The 18,787-nt window shown below is 42.6% G+C and overlaps 2 protein-coding genes across 2 annotated transcripts in view; one reads left to right on the top strand and one right to left on the bottom strand.

The window, feature by feature from the left end:
- Positions 1-888: 888 nt before the first annotated feature.
- Positions 889-10,734, top strand: capza1b (capping actin protein of muscle Z-line subunit alpha 1b). The gene is made up of 10 exons (XM_080443723.1): positions 889-947; positions 4,629-4,692; positions 4,828-4,879; positions 5,249-5,312; positions 5,549-5,755; positions 6,374-6,453; positions 6,773-6,851; positions 7,573-7,644; positions 7,795-7,857; positions 8,536-10,734. Exons 1-10 carry the CDS (start codon positions 909-911, stop codon positions 8,674-8,676), a joined length of 861 nt encoding a protein of 286 aa, XP_080299849.1. The 5' UTR covers positions 889-908; the 3' UTR covers positions 8,677-10,734.
- Positions 10,735-12,424: 1,690 nt separating this feature from the next.
- cttnbp2nlb (CTTNBP2 N-terminal like b) overlaps positions 12,425-18,787 on the bottom strand; it is a 43,476-nt gene continuing 37,113 nt past the window's right edge. The window contains exons 5-6 of the mRNA XM_080445287.1: positions 17,253-18,062; positions 12,425-16,668 (exon numbers count right to left, since the gene is read on the bottom strand). Of these exons, the coding sequence (XP_080301413.1) occupies positions 16,099-16,668; positions 17,253-18,062 (1,380 nt within the window). The 3' untranslated portion in view covers positions 12,425-16,098. The remainder of the gene's footprint in view (positions 16,669-17,252; positions 18,063-18,787) is intronic.

Genomic DNA, 18,787 nt, shown 5'->3' with positions numbered 1-18,787 from the left:
TGTATTTTATTAGATATTATATTGATATTATAGCAATTTTCTCCATCTCCCTGTGGTGCATGAACCCCCCACCACTATTGTGTGGGGTGGGTCTATGATGGACCCACCACGCACAATAGTGGTGGTCCCCAGGTTGCTCTTAGTCAGGATGGTGGTCCCTGGGTCAAAATCAGTTGAAACCCCCTGGTCTACAGCAATGGTTTGATTGATTGATTGATGTACTTTATTTAGTAAGACATGAGAACAACAGCAGTACATGGAAGTACAAATTCACAATACAAGGTCTACTAAACTGGAAGACTCATTAGCACTGAGCTTGTTTAAGATGAGATCCCCATGCACACAAATCATGATGACATATAAGAGACAGACAGATATACACACTATACACTATACAGAACGTCATACAATCAGCTTACAGGTTACTGGTATGAAGAGTGAAAAATATGTACAAGAGAAGAAAAAAAGGGGAGGGGGGGGGGCTAGGTTAAGACTTAGACAGGGGCCATTTTCCAATTGCAGCCTCCTGAAGGTGTATCTTTAGGGCAGTTTGGAAAGTGAGTAGGGTTTTACACTCCTTTACTCCTTTTGGTAGGGCATTCCACATTTTTGTTGAATAGCATGAGTGAACGAGTTCATTCCCTTTGTTGAGCCAAATCTGGGTTGAACATGATTGGTTCCCAAGCTGGGGGGTCCCCAAATGATTTTGGGGGTTCCCCACTCCCAGATGATTTAGCTTAATGTGCAAAATTGTTTTCTCACAGTAAACAAACCAACATGTATAAGTGTGTACAGGGTATCTGCACATTTCTAAAGTATCAACCACTGGTGTTTTTGTCGACGCGACACCGTGGTACCACGCAGTAGACGTCAGTCAGCTGAGGTGGGTGGGGTCACAAAGAGCCAAGATGGCTGACTTTGAGGAGCCGCTGTCAGAGGAAGAGAAGGTCTGTAACATCATTATTATCACTGAAACACGTCAGTTTAACTGTGTTATAACACTTTCACCACCTCTAATGCATTCCTCAGAACGCACAGTGTGGGTTTATCGTAACAATGTCAGCGTTAGGTCACGTATCGACATGACAAACTTGTGTTCTTTTTGGGGGGAGGTATCTGTCGTTAGCTAGCCAGCAGCTAGCCCTGGTCCACAGCGTTAGTGAGTTCTCTCTAACGCTCTGCCAGGCGCTCGGCTCTGCTCATAGACAAGGAATTCCACTGCCCTGCGAGGGCTCCAACTGTAGTAAAAATAAATAAAACCACTTCGCTACCCGCTGAAACAAAGGCTGTTTTGTTTTGTTGAAAGTCTGTTCTTGGAGGTGGGAAGCCCCTCAGCACCCCACCTTCTCTGTAAAATACACTTTTTGGCCAGAAAAGAAAATATTTCACCGGAAGGAAAAAATGTTTTTGGTTGCTCCACTGCGCCCTCTACAGATCTGGTCAATGGAATGTTTCTCCAGATTTTTCCTTCCGGTGAAATATTTAATTTTCTGACCAAAAAAAAAAAAGAAGAGAGAAGGTGGGGTGCTGAGAATCTTCCCACCTCCGAGAACAGACTTTCAACAACACAAAACAGCCTTTGCCTACAGTTTTCTAATAATTGTAGTGGAGTAAAAGTACAATATTTGCCTCTGAGATGTAGTGGAGTAGAAGTAAAAGTATTGGAAATTGTAAATTCTCAAGTAAAGTGCACATACCTCAAAATTGTACTTAAGTACAGTACTTAAGTAAATGTACTTTTCCACCACTACATGCAGCCCCATAGCTATATGGGCTGCAGCTACATTGCATTGGCTTTTCTGGGTCAACCAGATTCAGTTGCAGCTCAAATACTTGGTAGTTAGCCAGGCACCCGCACATGGCCCGAGGGTCAGGCAGGGAATTGGGTGAACCTGATATAGTGATGCCATCCATACCACCCTCCTGTACCAGTAGCAGCAGAGTGGCACTGCAGCCCCAGCAGAGGCAAAGCTCAGCTGATCAGGACCTTTTCTTTCACTGTACAGATTCATATTAATCAACTTTATTGTCACATCATTACATGATTTACATTTGTATGTGTGTGTGGGTGCGAGCTCTCAACCTTTATAACACATTTTAAGTTACAGGAAGAGTTGGAACGCATCTGTGTCACCTTTTGACATTTGAGCTGAAAAGCATTATTTTACACTTTGGCTATTCAAAAATAGCAGATATACATAGCCTGGTTCCAGACGAATCTGCCTTTGCAAAATTGCATGCACTTTAGCCCTCGGCAGTGTGTCGTGTGATATTGTCTGGCCACGCGAGGCTAAGATATACAAGCTCATAGCGTGGCACCGAGTGCCGCGCTATGAACTTGTATATCTGCTATTTTTGAAAAATCGTGAAAATATGTGCAAATCTTTGAATACATATTGTTTTAAAGCGAACATTTTAACTCAAGTCTTTGCATCTGGGGGTCCCTGGAACAATATATTTTGAGATGGGGTCGGCTGGCCAAATAGGAATTTTGGGGGTCCTTGACATGAAAATGTTTGAGCACCGCTGATATAGAAACATACGTTTTTTTCAGAATACTGTTAGGATTTAGAAGACATCAGAATCGGCCTCAGGTCTTAATGGGTTAAGTTACAGGAAGAGTTGGAATAGGGAAAGAGGAGGGCACATACATAACAAGATACTGTATATATGTGTGTGTGCATGCATGCAGTAGTGGCTCAGAGCCTCTGCCTGATGACCAAAAGCCTAATATCTCCCCCGGTTAAAAGGGGAATTCCCCTTTGGCTAGCGGTTCAGATGTTGGACCATAGTGACACTTGACACGTCCCTATTCTGGGGGGCGAACGTTTGGCAAAAATAGCAGATCTGCAAGCTCACAACGTGTCATGTTGTGAGTGACAACGTTGTTAGTGACATGTTGTGAGTTCCACGTTGTGAGTGACAATGTTGTGAGTGACTAGTGACACATTGTTGTGACACCTGACATGCTGTGACTGTGAGCTTGTAGACCAGATACTTACAGTGAGGCTAATTAAGGGGGGAAAAGGAATGGGGCCTGTTATAGACCCCTAAGAATATATAGGGTGTATATATATTGGGTGTAGTTTTGGTTAGGTAATCAACGGAATATCATATATATTGTAGGGCAAGCTTTTAGGTTTGTTTGTTTGGCAAAAAGATGGCTTGTGAAGTGTGGTGTGTTTCTTGTATGCATAGTAGTGCATAAAATATTATCTGTTTAGGTGTGGAATGACTTTTCCCATTTGTGCCCTTGAGCCATTGGCAGGTGTCAGATTTCAGGAAATAGGCTAATGTTTAAATATCTGCCTGTTACAGGCTAAGAACTTCACAACGTATAGACATGTTAATGATGTAACAGTAGTGTGTTCAGTATTGATATACCCAAAAGAAGTACAGTAATAGACATGTCTTGCGATTCACTCAGTTGTGAAGCTGAGTAACATTGTCTGTTCTATCAGTTTTAAACCATGATAATGATAATAATAAACGTTATTTGTATAGCACCTTTCATACAGGGTTGCATGTGAAAGTGCTTCACAGGCATGACAGAATTCAAAATAAATACTTCACAATTCAGAGAGATAAGTCAGATATAAAAAGTTAACATTGCAATAACATAGAATATACATAGAATCATGGGCATATGAGGACGGGCAAAGGATTAGAATAGTCAACACACAATAATACGTTTTATTTTATTTATAAGTAAACAAATACAATAAAATAAAGATGAAAAAGTCAGGCATAGGGTTAAAATAATAAGAAATCCTGGAAATAGCATTCAATAACTTAAAACCATGGACAGGAAACATATTCTGTGCTGAGGAACCATATAATGTGATCATCATAATATGATCACATGAGCTAAACTATAAAAAGATGGGCAGAGGAGGGGGTCTCTACATTCATAGTAACAAAATGTCTTTGAAAATGGTGATATTGAAAAGGAACATTGTCATTATCTTGACAATTAATAAAGACATGGGTCTGTGCCCTCTTATTTAAGCCTCAAGTGGATTAGCTCCATTGTTAACTTCAAGTTCTCCATAAAGAGCTGGCTGAATAGCAGCAGCTGGACCTAAACCATCAATTAGTTGAGTTGTAACAGGTTCCTTTTACAGTACCTATGTTGTTCTTTGCTATTTTACTTGACACACACACACACACACACACACACACACACACACACACACACACACACACACACACACACACACACACACACACACACACACACACACACACACGAGACTCAGTTTACAAATATTTGCACTCATAGAACCACAGTGAAAGTAAGAGCTCAAGATTGTTTGTGTTTTATGTTTTTGACAGATACTGTATGTTTGTGTATGGTTAAGAAGACAGTCAAATAAAAATATGGGATCATTAATTAATGTTCACTTAGAGCTGTACCACAATTAAAGACAGCTCTAAGTGGAAACAACTACTACTAACAACATAACGTATCCCTCAACATAATGTTAATGAATATATGCATTTGTGTCAATAAAAACGTCATTCAATCTATCAATCAATTGGCTAATGCACAGCACTGCAAAACACTTGAGATTTTATCAATTGGTTGAACATAATAAAAATGACCTAAATCTTTTGTCTCTCTGCAGGTGCGCATAGCGGCTAACTTTGTAACCCATGCTCCCCCAGGAGAGTTCAACGAAGTCTTCAATGGTACGTGACATGTTTAAATCAAGTTAAAGAGCCGGTGTGTTCTCAGCTGTCATCACCATGGCAGTGTTCTAGTTGTGGTGTTGTAATGATGCCTTAAACACATGTGGTAAATGTTTTCCTTTGTTTGTTTTATAGATGTGCGGCTCCTCCTCAATAATGACAACCTCCTCAGGGAAGGAGCGTCACAGTGAGTAACTAGATTGCCGTTGACTCTCAGTGGTTTCCACTTGAAAAGCGTTCGCGGTCCACCCATCTGACCACGTGGTCAGACGGGTGGGCCTTTTTTTGTTGTTGCATTTTCAGAGCACGTTTATTTTAATCAATCAATCGATTGTGTTCTGGCTATAGGATCGATGGAACCAACGTAGAATACAGTACTTTAAGTTCATACTTATAACAAAACAAAACAACATTTTCAATGTTTAAAAGATAAAATACCATGTCATTTCTCTTGACTTTGTCCTTTGTGTACTTTTTGTTTCTATGTTTGTTTGTTTGTGAAATAGTCACTGAGCTCCCATGTATTGTATCGCTGTGTTTTTCCTCATTCTTCCAGTTCATTTGCCCAGTATAACATGGATCAGTTCACCCCTGCCAAACTAGAGGGCTACGATGAACCGGCAAGTTTATTTATTTTTATTTTATCTTTTTAATTATATCAAAACCTAACAAAATGTCGGGCATAAACCTTGTATGTCCAAATCTGTTACTTTTTGAGCTTGTAGATTGGCTTCTTCCTCTACTTCTTCATACTGTTGTACGACAAAGTTATATAAAAAAGATGAAAGGTTTCTGCCCGACCTCAACGATATAGACCATCTTTGGCTTTTTGTAACTTTTATCTCCGCGTCTCTAGGTTCTCATCACGGAGCACGGTGACCTGGGTCAGGGGCGTTTCCTGGACCCGCGTAACCGCGTGTCGTTCCGCTTCGACCACCTGAGGAAAGAGGTGAGCGACGTGCAGCCGTGTGAAGGAGAGACCGCTCTCAGAACCTGGAGAGATGCCTGCGACACTGCCCTGAGTGCCTACGTCAAAGAGCACTACCCTAGTGGAGTCTGCACGGTAACACACACACACACACTCCAGTGTTGACTTCGTCGACTAAAACTTTGACAAAAAATGTTCGTCGACTACCTTTTTTCACTGACAAAAACGAAATAAAAACAAAAATAAAAACTAAGCTATGACGACTAAAACTATGACTAAATATATTAACAATTTCATCAACAAATAAACTATGACTAAGACTAAGACTAAAATAACTAGACTAAAATGCTAGTTAGGGACTAGTGGAGAAGAGATCCAGTAGAACTAAAACAGGTCATTTTATGCTTGGTTGTGCTCAGGTGTTGTGCTCTGAAAATAGCAGATCTACAAGCTCACAACGCGTCGCGAGCTTGTAGATCTGCTATTTTCAGCATGCAACCAAGAGTAAAATCAGCCATTACGACGCCATCAAGGCACCGGCAAAATACATTTTAGTCGACTAAATCAACTGTAGATTTAGTCTACTTTAATCTTATGATATTTAGTCGACTAAAACTAGACAAAAAGTAAAACATTTCAGATGACTAAAATATGACTAAAACTAAATGGAATTGTATTCAAAAGACTATGACTATGATTTAAAAAATAGTTATAATATTCTGCAAGCCTCATTGTAGCCATTCCTCTATGCAGGTCTACGGGAAAACGGTCGACGGACAGCAAACCATCATCGCCTGCATTGAGGGACACCAGTTTCAACCCAAAAACTTCTGGTACATTCATTGTCCCTCTCTGTTGATCTGATTTGAAAGTGTCCCTCTCTGTTGATCTGATCTGAAAGTGTCCCTCTCTGTTGATCTGAAAGTGTCCCTCTCTGTTGATCTGAAAGTGTCCCTCTCTGTTGATCTGAAAGTGTCCCTCTCTGTTGATCTGAAAGTGTCCCTCTCTGTTGATCTGAAAGTGTCCCTCTCTGTTGATCTGAAAGTGCAGATAAGGTGGATCGATATTTTAAATGTGCTTTGATATATTTAAACAAGTTCGACCGGATCAACAAAAGTTAAAATGTTATGTTCTGACTCAAATGTTTTGCAGGAACGGTCGCTGTAGGTCCGAGTGGAAGCTCACCATCGGCCAGTCCACTGCTCAGGTGGTGGGGGTGTTGAAAATCCAGGTGAATGGTGGTCAATGTGCTTAGCCCTTTTAAGGGTGATTTATATTTCCAGGGCATGGCATGCAACTAGGGATGGGACAATAATCGTTTTTATCGCGATAGAAAGCGCTCACAATAATCGTATCGTGGAGATATTAATTTATCGTGAAATTGTCCTCCATCATACACTGGGATCATATATATATATATATATATATATATATATATTATATATTATATTATATATTATATATTATATATTATATATTATTATATATATATATATAATAAAACAAACATGTAAAGAGCAAACTTGGTACAGTCTTTTTTCACTCTACACCAAAAATATTTGCGCTGTCAGCCGCGGTAGGAGACCAATGTAAAACAATATATATCAAAGAGAATGTTTTAAATATAGGTTTGCTCTTGTTAACATTGGTCTCCTATTAAATTTAATTAGTCAAATATTGGATTATTGGCTCAGGAATGTGACATAAACAAAAATATCTCCATGAATTCAAGGTTTCATAAGTATTCCTTTAACAAAAGTGACATTTGAAGAATTTAAAGCATTTGTTGAGTATCACTATTATTTTAGCCAAAGTAATCGTGACACATGACATTTTCATGTCGTCCCATCCCTACATGCAACCACATCAGCCCTAAACAAATACCTATCTCAGGCAGAATTTCCATCCAGAATTTCCAATTCAGCATTAAAATCCTTTTTCTTTCTTTCAAGGTGCATTACTATGAAGATGGCAATGTACAGCTGGTCAGCCATAAGGAAGTGGAAGAATCAATACCAGTAACTGTGAGTAGACATTTTTTGGTGGCTTTTATGTGACACAGAAGCACATACTCACAGGTACAGAAGTGTACAACCGTAATGCCATGCTGTCAGACTGGTTGTGTCAGTGTCAGTGACAAAGAGGTGATTATCTTTTTGTGTGTTTTGGAACAGAATGAAAGCCAGACAGCCAAGGAATTTGTTGACATCATTGAGAATGCCGAAAATGATTACCAGGTAAGTTGCCTGACTTGCCTAGTCTCTTGACCCCACACCTTACAATCACACAACATTTGGAGCCTTTTTTTTTACTGCATCCCCCCAAGTGTCCCTTTTCTGAGGCAAAACATTCAGCCAAAATAGACGATCAAGCTCACAACGTGTGGTAGTCATTATGACTCAACACGTTGTGAGCTTGTAGATTGGCTTTTTATGGCAAAGACATAATTGTATATACAGTAAGGGAATAAAGGAGGTGGGCAAGCATAGACCCCTGGGGGACTCAAAGTTCTCCTATTTTATGGCTATTTATGAGATCATTGCAGATCCACAAAAATAATGTAAGCGCGCACGACCTGTTATTCGTTTGACTTTTTTCTTTAGACCCACTTCTATCCGTGTGTAGGAAACGGAACGCTAGTGTAGGGGGGCACCTTACATACCGTTTCACAAATTGCATATACATATACCGTATATATTGGGGGAAGAAAAAAAAATCTGTCATGAGATTTGTTTTTAGCTTTCATCCCTGGGGACTATGGTCAATGAAGTATATACGGTTCCGAGTGGTTGAACACAAAGTAGTAATATGCTCAAATGCAAGATGAAGATGATGTGTCAGACCAGTTTTTTTGCTGTACCAGTCTGTTTGCTGTACTATCGCCCTTATCTCTTTGATTGTCAACCTTTCCCCAGACTGCCATCAGTGAGAACTACCAGACCATGTCCGACACCACCTTCAAGGCCCTGCGTCGCCAGCTGCCCGTCACGCGCACCAAGATCGACTGGAACAAGATCCTCAGCTACAAGATTGGCAAGGAGATGCAAAACGCCTAGAGGACAAAGAAGATGGGGACTGGCCAGAGGGACGCAACACTCCACTGGGCCAAACAACCCACTTAGACACAACGCAAAGGAGTGGACTAACCAAAGCAAATCTATATCAGTATGGGGCATGGAATTATTACGGGGGGGAAAAAAACGATAATACAAAAAGCGCAAAGCTAAAGATTACGCAGACTGTTCAGGCAATTTTTTTTTTTTGTCAAATGCCCGGGTCATATGACAAAAGTGATAGGTTTTATGTCAAATGTACACTTTTTGTCATAAGACCGGTTGTTCCGACAAAGTGAAAATGGGCTTTTAGGCACAGGTTCTTAGGAAGGTATTGGAGAACATTGTGGTTTTGGAGAATATTAAGGTCCTTCGGGATCCATGTTACAGGAGAGATGCATGGGGTCATCTTCTATCGTGCAGGGCTTTGCTTAGGACTGGTACATTAGAGCAGTGCTTCTCAAAAGTGGGGTTTCCGTGAGGCGGTTCCAGGGGGTCCCCAGCTAAACGATTGATGGTGAGGAACCAAACTGGGCTCCTTGAAATTTAAAGGTTTGAGAACCACTGCATTAGTGGGACGTCTCTTTTTTTGGCCAGTTGAAGGCATCACTGATCTGCTACCCACATTGGATTGTCAAAAGGTTCTTATCCAACCTCCTGCAGATCCTCGATCGCCTCAAGGCAGAGATTTGGACAGGTTTATGCAGGTTTTTAGACAGAAATCTGGATCCTACAGGGCAGCTTTTAACAGCGACTTACAAGCACACTGACGCATAACCAGAGGATGTTTTTGAGAAAGGTTAAATGTGTCATGAAAATATGAATACCGTTGACAGATTCAATGCACACTCACAGTTACAACAGAATTAACAAAAATGCACAACAATAAAAGTCACTACAGCGATGGGAAAATGTGGAACATCAACCATTTTTAACTGTCCAGATCTTCCTGTATAACGTTAGGCCTGACTTAAGTGTAGTTCAGACTGCAGGTAAAATCTGCGTCGTTTCTCAAATCTGATCTTAATTTACGACTGACTGTCCACACTGTTATTTTGCAAGCAATCAGATCGCTTGCAAAATAACATTTGAAAACCAACCCCATAGATAAAACCGATCTGATTCCAGTCTGGACTGGCCAAAAGAAATCAGATTTGGGCTGACAGTCTACTCTGAACATAGCCTTAGGTGAAACTTGCTCCCACTTAACTATTGAAATTGACAGTACTGTTAAATGTCTTCAGTAGCATGGTCCTTGGCATCGCTCTGTTGCTGCACTGTAGGCCTATTATATATATACGTTTGTCAACGTCTTGTCAGGGCTGAGGGAATGTTTGTTTTCTGTTGTACTGTACTGCCCTCCCATCTATCTACCCATGAAAGCTATGACTGAAATACTTTATAACTGTGGTTCTCAAAGTTCCTTGAGGCGCATCCAAATGGACGCTTACAAGTCTATAACCCTTGAGAGTGTACGAATTTCGGGTCCATTTGGTTCCATTTGTACACACTCTGAGTTATGGGGTCCTTGAAATTAAAATGTTTGAGAAACGCTACTTAATGATAAAGCTCCAGTGTTTCTGACGTCATCATCATTATTTTTCTCTCTCTCGTACTGTACCTTGGCAACGCCGTCATTTGCTGTATACCTTTTCCGTTGCGGAAGGAAAACATTACTCACGTTTAACCAAGATTTGTTTGCCAAAAATCTCTTTCCTATGGTAAAGAATTCCATACTCCCACAACCCATGTATGCAAATCTATATTTTAATATGCTGGTTCTTTTTTTGTTGGAGTCTTAAGGTTATCACACTCAGTTGTAACAAACTGTATCTTGTATATTAGTCAATGCCAAGTGAACACATAGCAGATTTTGCCATGTAAGGTGGAGCCCAGACGTGTGTTACACCACTGCTCAATAGGCTGATTCAAGATCAGTTACATGTTAGCTATATGTGCTGTGTTCAACCCTCACAATGTACTAAAACTGTGCCGATCAGTTACAAAGTTTAGGACTATATACTGCCCCATTCTGTTGTACCAATAAATGGATCCATCATCTTCTGTTACCAAAGTCTCCTTTCATGTCCTTCGATGATGTACTTAAAGGTTCACTATGTAACTTTCCTGTTTCCTACCCAGATTTGAACCTGGTTTCCTGCGCAAATGCTGAATTTGTTTTACCATTGAGCTAATAGAGCCTGGGCCTGTTCCTCAAAAGGTGAATTAGAGCTAAAGCCTGGCTTTACCACCTATCCTGGCTTAATTTAGCCAGGATTAGAGCTGAGTCGGTTCCTCAAAAGGTGAATTATCTTGAAGATTAGTTTAGCCAGTTCACCCTGGCTAAGTTTAGCCTTATCCGATTCCTCAAAAGAGAATTGAAGCAAGCCTAGCTTAATTACCATGGCAATTTAGCTGTGAAGTTAGCCTGGTCAGGAGCAGGCTAACAGCCAAGCTTTATTAATCCAGTGCCTTGTTCTTCAAGTTTTGTGAAATAGCTGTTCATAAACCAATGAGTTTTTCTACACTTATTCAATTCTTATGCGAAAATCAAAGATCTACAAGCCCGAAATGTTTTTGTCTTATGGCGGCCGGGGGTCCCCGGCCCCCCCGCCCCCGTGGACCCCCGGACCCCCATGGACCTCCGGACCCCCGTGGACCCCCGGACCCCCATGGACCTCCGGACCCCCGTGGACCCCCAGACCCCCATGGACCCCCGGACCTCCGGACCCCCGTGGACCCCCGCCCCCGTGGACCCCCGTATACCCCAGACCTCTGTCCCGGGGGTCCGGGAGTACACGGGGGGCCCGGCCCCCCGTGTACTCCCGGACCCCCGTTGACCCCCGTGGACCGTGGACCCCCGGCCGCCAAAAGGCAAGCTTTTCCCTTGTAGATCTTCGATTTTAGAAATTTGAAATTAGAAAATTATTCTAAGTGTTTATAATTATAATTCCAACATTCACTTAAACTCCTTATGTTTAAACCTAACTGAATTATATATTTATGGATTTGTATATAAATTAATTGCATATTTTTGGACAACTTGTGCATTTAATTTGTCGGCAATACTTTGCCACGCTTTCTCCCTGGATCTATATTTATTGCGGCCGTGTTTCCTTTCTTGCTTATTATAAATTTTACTTCCTTGTAAGATTCCATGAGCTGCTGCAGTGCTGCTGTTCAGCCACAGAGAAGAACGCCGCTCTGGTTTTGGGCTCCATGATTGGTCAAGTTCAAGGATTCGACTTTCATGGTCTTTTATAGAAATAAGTGAAGCCTGGCTTCATTATCCTGGCTCGACACAGCCTGGCTTGACAAGGCCTAGCTCGACAAAGTCGCTCCTTTTCAGCCTGGCTTGGCGTTCCAGGAACCGAATAAACCAGGCTATACGGACCCGACTTTGTCAAGCCTGGATTTGACTTAAATCCAGGCTTATTTAATTCACCTTTCGAGGAACAGGCCCCCTGCCTGCTTGTTCAGGGGATAAATTGAATCTTGACCATCAGGTCAAATTGTTTTTTTCAAATAATTGCAGTGGAGTAAAAAATACAATATTTGACATTTTGACAATGACATGACCAAACTAGACTGAAAGTGGTTAAACAGGCACAATCTTACGAATTGAATTGTAATTTATATTTAATTTATATATATATATATATATACCCTCCTTGCAATTGCACCCCCTGGCGTCCTCCACTTTAAAAAACCTGTGGATTAAAATAATCAACTGAATCACTTAATCCATTATAAAACTTAAGGCATGAGACATTTATTCAGTAAATCACACATGAGATGCATAGTTGCCACAAACAGCTGGGTGAAGCAGGTTACATGTCCAAGCCAGTGGGAGGGATTAGCAAAAAAATAAACATGATGTGGTTGTGAGTCCAAAATGAAAAACGCTATATATTTTATTGTACGTCAAATAGTGATAATAGCTGATCTACAAGCTCACGAGATTGCAGATCTGCAATTTTCACAGAATGTTTGCCAAATATTCAACTATTCTTTGCCAAATGTTCATCTATTATGACATGCCCACGTTAGGCCAGTGGTTCATTTCAGGCCGTGACCGCCCAACATACTTATTTGAACTGGGGACCCCCCACCCTGACAAGTACTTGGAATTGTAGGAGTTGAGGCATTACATTTAGTTTGACTCGGTTCCACAGATAAATATTGTGAAAAATAGCCGATCTACAAGCTCCAGCTTGTAGATCGGCTATTTCTTTTTTTTTTGCCTCTTTCTTATATTATTTGATAATTTGACATTGACCATGTTTGACCAGTTTTTATAGTATCATTTGTTGCTGTTGTTGCAGCAATGATCTTTGAGGTCTTAAAAGTCCTTAAATTGTCACCTCACTGTCATCTGGGGACCCCCCAAAAATCATGTGGGGACCCCCCTGGAGGTCCCGACCCACAGGTTGAGAACCACTGCGTTAGGCTACATGTGGTTAATGGCAAAAAAAGAAAGAAAGCCCAATATGACAAAACAAATAAGCCTAAACAGTTGATTGAAACTAGATCAATAAATCACTACAGTAGGAACATTACAATCTTAAATCCCCATTCTGTTACTTTAATGGCACAAATGTTGTTTATTATACAAAGACACAAAGATGCATCAAACTGATTTTTAATAAACAGTACAGTTGGTCCCTTTTGGTTTGAACAAAGACATGTCATTTTTCCCTGAATAAAAAAAAAAGTGTGGCGTCGTACTGAGAAATCCTATTAAAAAGGTGTTGTGATATTCTTTTGGTTAAAATAAATAGCTTTACATTCCCACAGTAATCATTGCTATAGAGTGTTTGTTCAGTAACAGGTGGTCTTCCCATCTCTCCAGCGCTTTAGTAAACATACAATACATTTTCAGGTCGGGATACCAATTTAATTCGATCAGGAGAGAGAACTCGTACAGGATAAAGACGTGACATTGGAAGTAATTAAACAAAACCTTTTTGTTTTAACCAAAATAAATATCACTCGCAGCACCTTTAAAGTATATAGTGCAAGGTATACTCTCCCTTCTCAATACAAAATTCAGTGTATTCATGACTATTGTAGTAGAAATCATATTTTATAAAAAAAACATGCATGAAATGATATCATGCAGTCATATCCTTAAACTGGCACTCGTCTGTAAAGACTATGATTTCAGCTACACAGTAAAATCCTCAAGTGTTTAATCTATCCATTTGTAACCGTGTACAAAATGTAACCAAATGGATTTTTTTTACTGTGTATTTACAGCACAATGTATTGGTCACGTTACTCATGTACATTTTTCATGTACCATCCATACAGAAAATGTGCAAGGATTCACCGTTTAAAATCTCCAAATTTTAAGAGCTACCGACTACTTTGAAATAATGTTGGACTACGCCTACATTTGTCTATACTGTTATATTACTATTGTGCTTAATTCAAAACAGCAGTTCTACTTGCTCAAAAACACATTGTGAGCTTGTAGATTGCCTATTTCAGCTATTTACGCTCTCCCTTGTATTCATAGTACAACAGCTTGGCTTCAGACTGGAGTATTGGTGCAGTGTCTGTACATACATACTGTACATAACTGTAGTCCCGGGTTTCCAGAAGGTAGCATACCCGTTTCCTAGTTCTAGTTCATTTCTCCGTAGCTTGATTTATTTTTTTAACAAGCCCTTAGGACTTTTTGTGTTATCCTTATTACTTCCCTTATTCCTTTCTTCAGTATTTACACTGTTTTCAATACCCACTACATCTCAGAGAAAAATATTGTACTTTTACACTACAATTATATGTTACTAGTTACTTATTAGATTTTGATTATTATTACAAAACACACTAACCCCTTCAGCCCTATATATATATATATATTTTGGCCATTTGAAAATAGCTGATCTACAAGCTCACAATGTGTTGCGATGCGACGCATTGTGAGCTTGCAGATCGGCTATTTTCAAACGTTTTTTTATACATTTGGGTACTTTAAGTAATTAGTATGTATGGATGCAGATACTTTTGTACTCTTACTCAAGTGCATTTTGAATACGGGTCTTCTACTTGTAACAGAGTACATTTACATTGCAGTATTGATACTTTTACTTAAGTAAAACATACTTCTTCCATCACTGCCGGTCTGGAACAGGAAACAGGTATGCCACCTTCTGTAAACCCAGGACTAACAGAGCCCATTGCTTCTGGATGGATCAGACAGGTTCTATATGGGCGGCTAGCAAGTAAGCATCAAGGGAACAGAAAGAACGTGTTGTTTTTTAACAAACCTTGACTTACATTCACTGTGTGAACCCTAAGGCCTTTGTGTTGACCACATGTTCTGTGATGGTTCTGTCAACATCATTGTCATAAACCCAACCTTTGACAGTAACTGAGATAAATAGTCAAATATTTTGAAACAGAACAGAAATAGAAAAAAAGACTATTAAAAAAAAAAAAAAACATACAAAAGAATAAACAAATGAAAGCAAATAAATCGTTTAAATTCCAATAAAAGAATCCAGAATATACTATACTTTATGTCAGTGTTCTTTTCCAATCCATTGCTAGGTAGTGGCATAGAGTTTAGGTACTTAAATAGGCCTATTTAGGACAATGTACAGTCGTAAATATGGGCTTTAACATGCCCTTGTAAATGCGTTGTTTGAAGCAACGCAGCTTTGAGCTATTTGCTGTCTTTCTCGTACAACGGTGTTGTGCGTGGAAAATAGACGATTGAGGGGTAGCCTATCAATAATATGACAGCAGCTAGTCAATTATGGACTGTTAAAGGGGAGCGTAAGTCAGACACACAACTCATTTAGCTGTGACACCAGATAGCCCAGTGATTCTCAACCTTTTGACCCCCCAGTTTGATATGCGTTAGGCCACGGACCCCCCCATTTGATACCATTTGTTATCTCTGGGACCCCCCCAATCTACACTGTGAAATCCTCAGTGTTCATTTAACTCTGAGAGCATACAAATGGAACCAAATGGACCCCGTTAAGGGTCAACATTTTGTTCCAAGGGTCCATTTGTGCGCTCTCAGTGTTACAGACCCTGTAAAGGGTCGACTCGGGACCCCCCGACGTTGAGAACCAGTGGCTTTAGCCATAGACATATAAAAGGTAGACGCCTCCTCTGGCTCTGGGGCGTCTGTATCTCGGGCGCCATTTTGGAGAAGGCACGCTTCCTGACTACTGGCCAATCACAGCACGTCTTTTCTTAAGATTGGCAGAATCCAGTTGTATAAAAAATATAACGGGATATTTTCATACAACTAGATTCTGACAAGTCCCGGAAAAGACGCGCTGTGATTGGCCAGTAGTCAGGAAGCGTGCCTTCTCCAAAAATGGCGCCCGAGATACAGGTTGCTCCAATGAACTGCAGAGGCCAATGAGGTATCTAGGTTTCTATATCTATGGCTTTTGGCTACTAACTAGAGGTCAACAGCAGATCGGGCTCTTTGGCGGCGCTGCCCTCCTGCCCGTTGCTGTTGTGCCCACAGCTCCCTCCGCCGGTCAGCTCCGGAAAGCGCGAAGAAGAAGCGCCCGGCCCCGGCGAACCCGGCGTCGGACTCATCCCCGGTTTCTTGGGCGGGATCGGCGGGTGGCTCTGGCCCTGGCTCCGCTCCGAGCGAGGCGTGAGCGGCGAGCGGACGCCGAGGCCCGGGGAGAGCGGCCCTCCCCCCGAGGGGGACCGCCGCCCTCCTCCGGGAGGGGGAGGGGACGCTACGTTGCGGTAGTCCGTGCCGAACGGGGAGCTGCTGACGGGGGCCAGCTGCTTCACGCCCGCCTGTTGGCTGGTGAAGCGGGAGAGCACCTGGGTGACGGTGTTGCGGGCCAGCTGCTTGGCCGCGCTGTTCTCCGGCGGCGGCGGCGTCGGGGGGACGGGCGTGGCGGTCGGGGAGAGGTCTCGGGGGGAGAGCGGCGCCTGCAGCTGCTCCAGCTCCGCCTGCGACTGGAACTTGTGTCGGGCGGCATGGAAGCGCTGGTTGATACCCGCCTGGTGGGTGAGGAGGGTTATAAATGTCAGTGGTGGAAAAAGAAAATACTACATTTTCTACTTAAGTAAAAGTATCAATACTGCAATGTAGAAATACTCTGTTCGACAATTTCGAAAAAAATGTCAGGAATAAAACACAATTACAAAAGTATTGGTATCAAAATGTATTTAAAGTAGAAAGTACTCATTATGCAGAATGTCCCATTTCACAAGTTTCCAAACAAGCTCACAATGCGCATTGTGAGCTTGTAGATCGGCTATTTTCAAATGGCCGAAATGTATATAGGGCTGAAGTGGGTAATGTATGTTTTGTAATAATAATCAAAAAGTAACTAAAGTTTTCAAATCATTATAGATAGTGGAGTAGATAGTGAAGTACACAAATATATCAATATAATATAATATAATATAATAACACAAATATATCAATATAAATGATATACTATGGCCTAAACAGGCCATATTTAATCATTTTACACGTATTTTTTTGTTGTTGAAAATAGCAGATCTGTGTTGCGAGGTAACGCAAACGAAAAAAGGAAAAAAGCGACGATTATCTCAAACAATTGCAATCAGGGCCTTACCTGGTAGGAGGACAGGGGGCTGCCCAGACGCTTGGCCAGGACCGGGGAGGAGATCGGGGAGGACGAGAGGGAGGAAGAGGCCGTGCTGGAGGGCGAGTGAGGATGAGGAGGGTGAGGAGGAGGAGGATGGTGGTGAAGAGGCGAATGCAACGTCGTCGCCGCTCCTCCTCCGTTCTCCACCACCGCCGCCGCGCCTCCGTTCTCCGCTCCTCTCCCCTCCGGTGGGGGCTCTGTGTCTTTATGGTGGCCGTTGACCTTCGGCGCTTGGACGGCCTTGGGGGCGGCGCTCGCCTTGCCGTCGGGCTCAGTCTTAACGGGGCTGGAGGACACAGCCGCGCTCGCCGTCTTGGCGGGCGGCGACTCTTTCGCCTCCTTCACGACGATCTCCTTCACCCCTTCCTTCGCTCCCTCCCCGCCGCCTCCTTCCAGCCTCTTCCTCAGCTCCTCCACTTGTCTCTCCAGCTCGCGGCTCCTCTCCTGCTCCTTGCGGAGGCGGGCCTTCATCTGCTCGCGCTCCGTGTCGAACTCGGCCAGCTGCCGCTCCGCCCGGGCCTCCAGCTGCGCGGCGCGGCCCGTCTCGCCCGCCAGCGCGCCCCGGAGGCTCTCCAGGGCGTCGCTCTCCTCCTGGAGCCGGGCGCGGAGCTGGGACAGCCGCTGGGCCTCCTCCAGCGCCTGGCCGCTGGCCTTCTGCAGCTCCTGGGTCAGAGCCGAGGAGAGCTCCCGCTGCTGGGAGAGAGACTCCTCCGCCCGGCCCGCCGCCAGCGCCTGCTCCTTCTCCAGCCGCCGCACCGCCGCCCGCTCCAACTCCAGCTAGAGGGAGAGAGAGAGAGAGAGAGCAGAAAAGAGTAAAGCAGTGGTTCTAAACATTTCAAGGAACCCCCATAACTCTGAGACGGGTCCATTTGGTTCCATTTGTACTCTCTCTTACAGACCTGTAAGGGGTAGCCTCACGTGGCCAGACTATATCACTGCGTGGATATGAGTCTTCTATCAGGACGTTTTTTTCCCAAGGGGCGGGATCAAAACAATGGCTCTGCACACAATTTGTTAGACCTACAACCAAGACCCTACCAATTACAGTCTCCCATGTTTAAATACTGGGCCCTGATTGGTCACCCCAGACCTCGGGAGCAGGAAATTGATTCACAACGGAGCGGGGCCAGACCCAAATCGACGATCTGCACTGGCAGATTGGTCTGGTCCCAGGCTACAGTAAGGGTCCATCGGAAGACGAACACGGAGGGTCCCTGGACCCCACTTTGAGAACCGCTAGAACAGGGGTAGGCAACCTTAGGCACAGGTTGGCATAGGGGAGGGTGATCAGTGGCACACTGGCATAAGTGTGAGAGAGGATTTGTCTTTTAAAATAAACTGATTGGGGAGGGAGTATGAGAGATAAGTGGGGTCTAATGAATGCAAGGAATGATACAAATGAATCCAACCAAACATCATTTCATGAACATGAACATTGAAACACAATGCTTCATAAAACATGTTGGGTGGTTTAAGATGGTTTTAAGAACTTAATTAATTAC

This window comes from Gymnoscopelus braueri, assembly GCF_963280865.1.
Source record: "Gymnoscopelus braueri genome assembly, chromosome: 12".
NCBI lineage: Eukaryota > Metazoa > Chordata > Actinopteri > Myctophiformes > Myctophidae > Gymnoscopelus > Gymnoscopelus braueri.
Note: the sequence above shows the minus strand (reverse complement) of the source record. Positions and strands in the feature narration are given on the sequence as shown.

What these genes read in the sequence shown, in the direction of transcription:
- capza1b (XM_080443723.1), top strand. Translation starts at nt 909, where the DNA reads ATGGCTGACTTTGAGGAGCCGCTGTCAGAGGAAGAGAAG. An exon ending in GTTCAACGAAGTCTTCAATG is followed by an intron (nt 4,693 to 4,827) that starts GTACGTGACATG and finishes TTTGTTTTATAG; the next exon opens with ATGTGCGGCTCCTCCTCAAT. An exon ending in CTCAGGGAAGGAGCGTCACA is followed by an intron (nt 4,880 to 5,248) that starts GTGAGTAACTAG and finishes TCATTCTTCCAG; the next exon opens with TTCATTTGCCCAGTATAACA.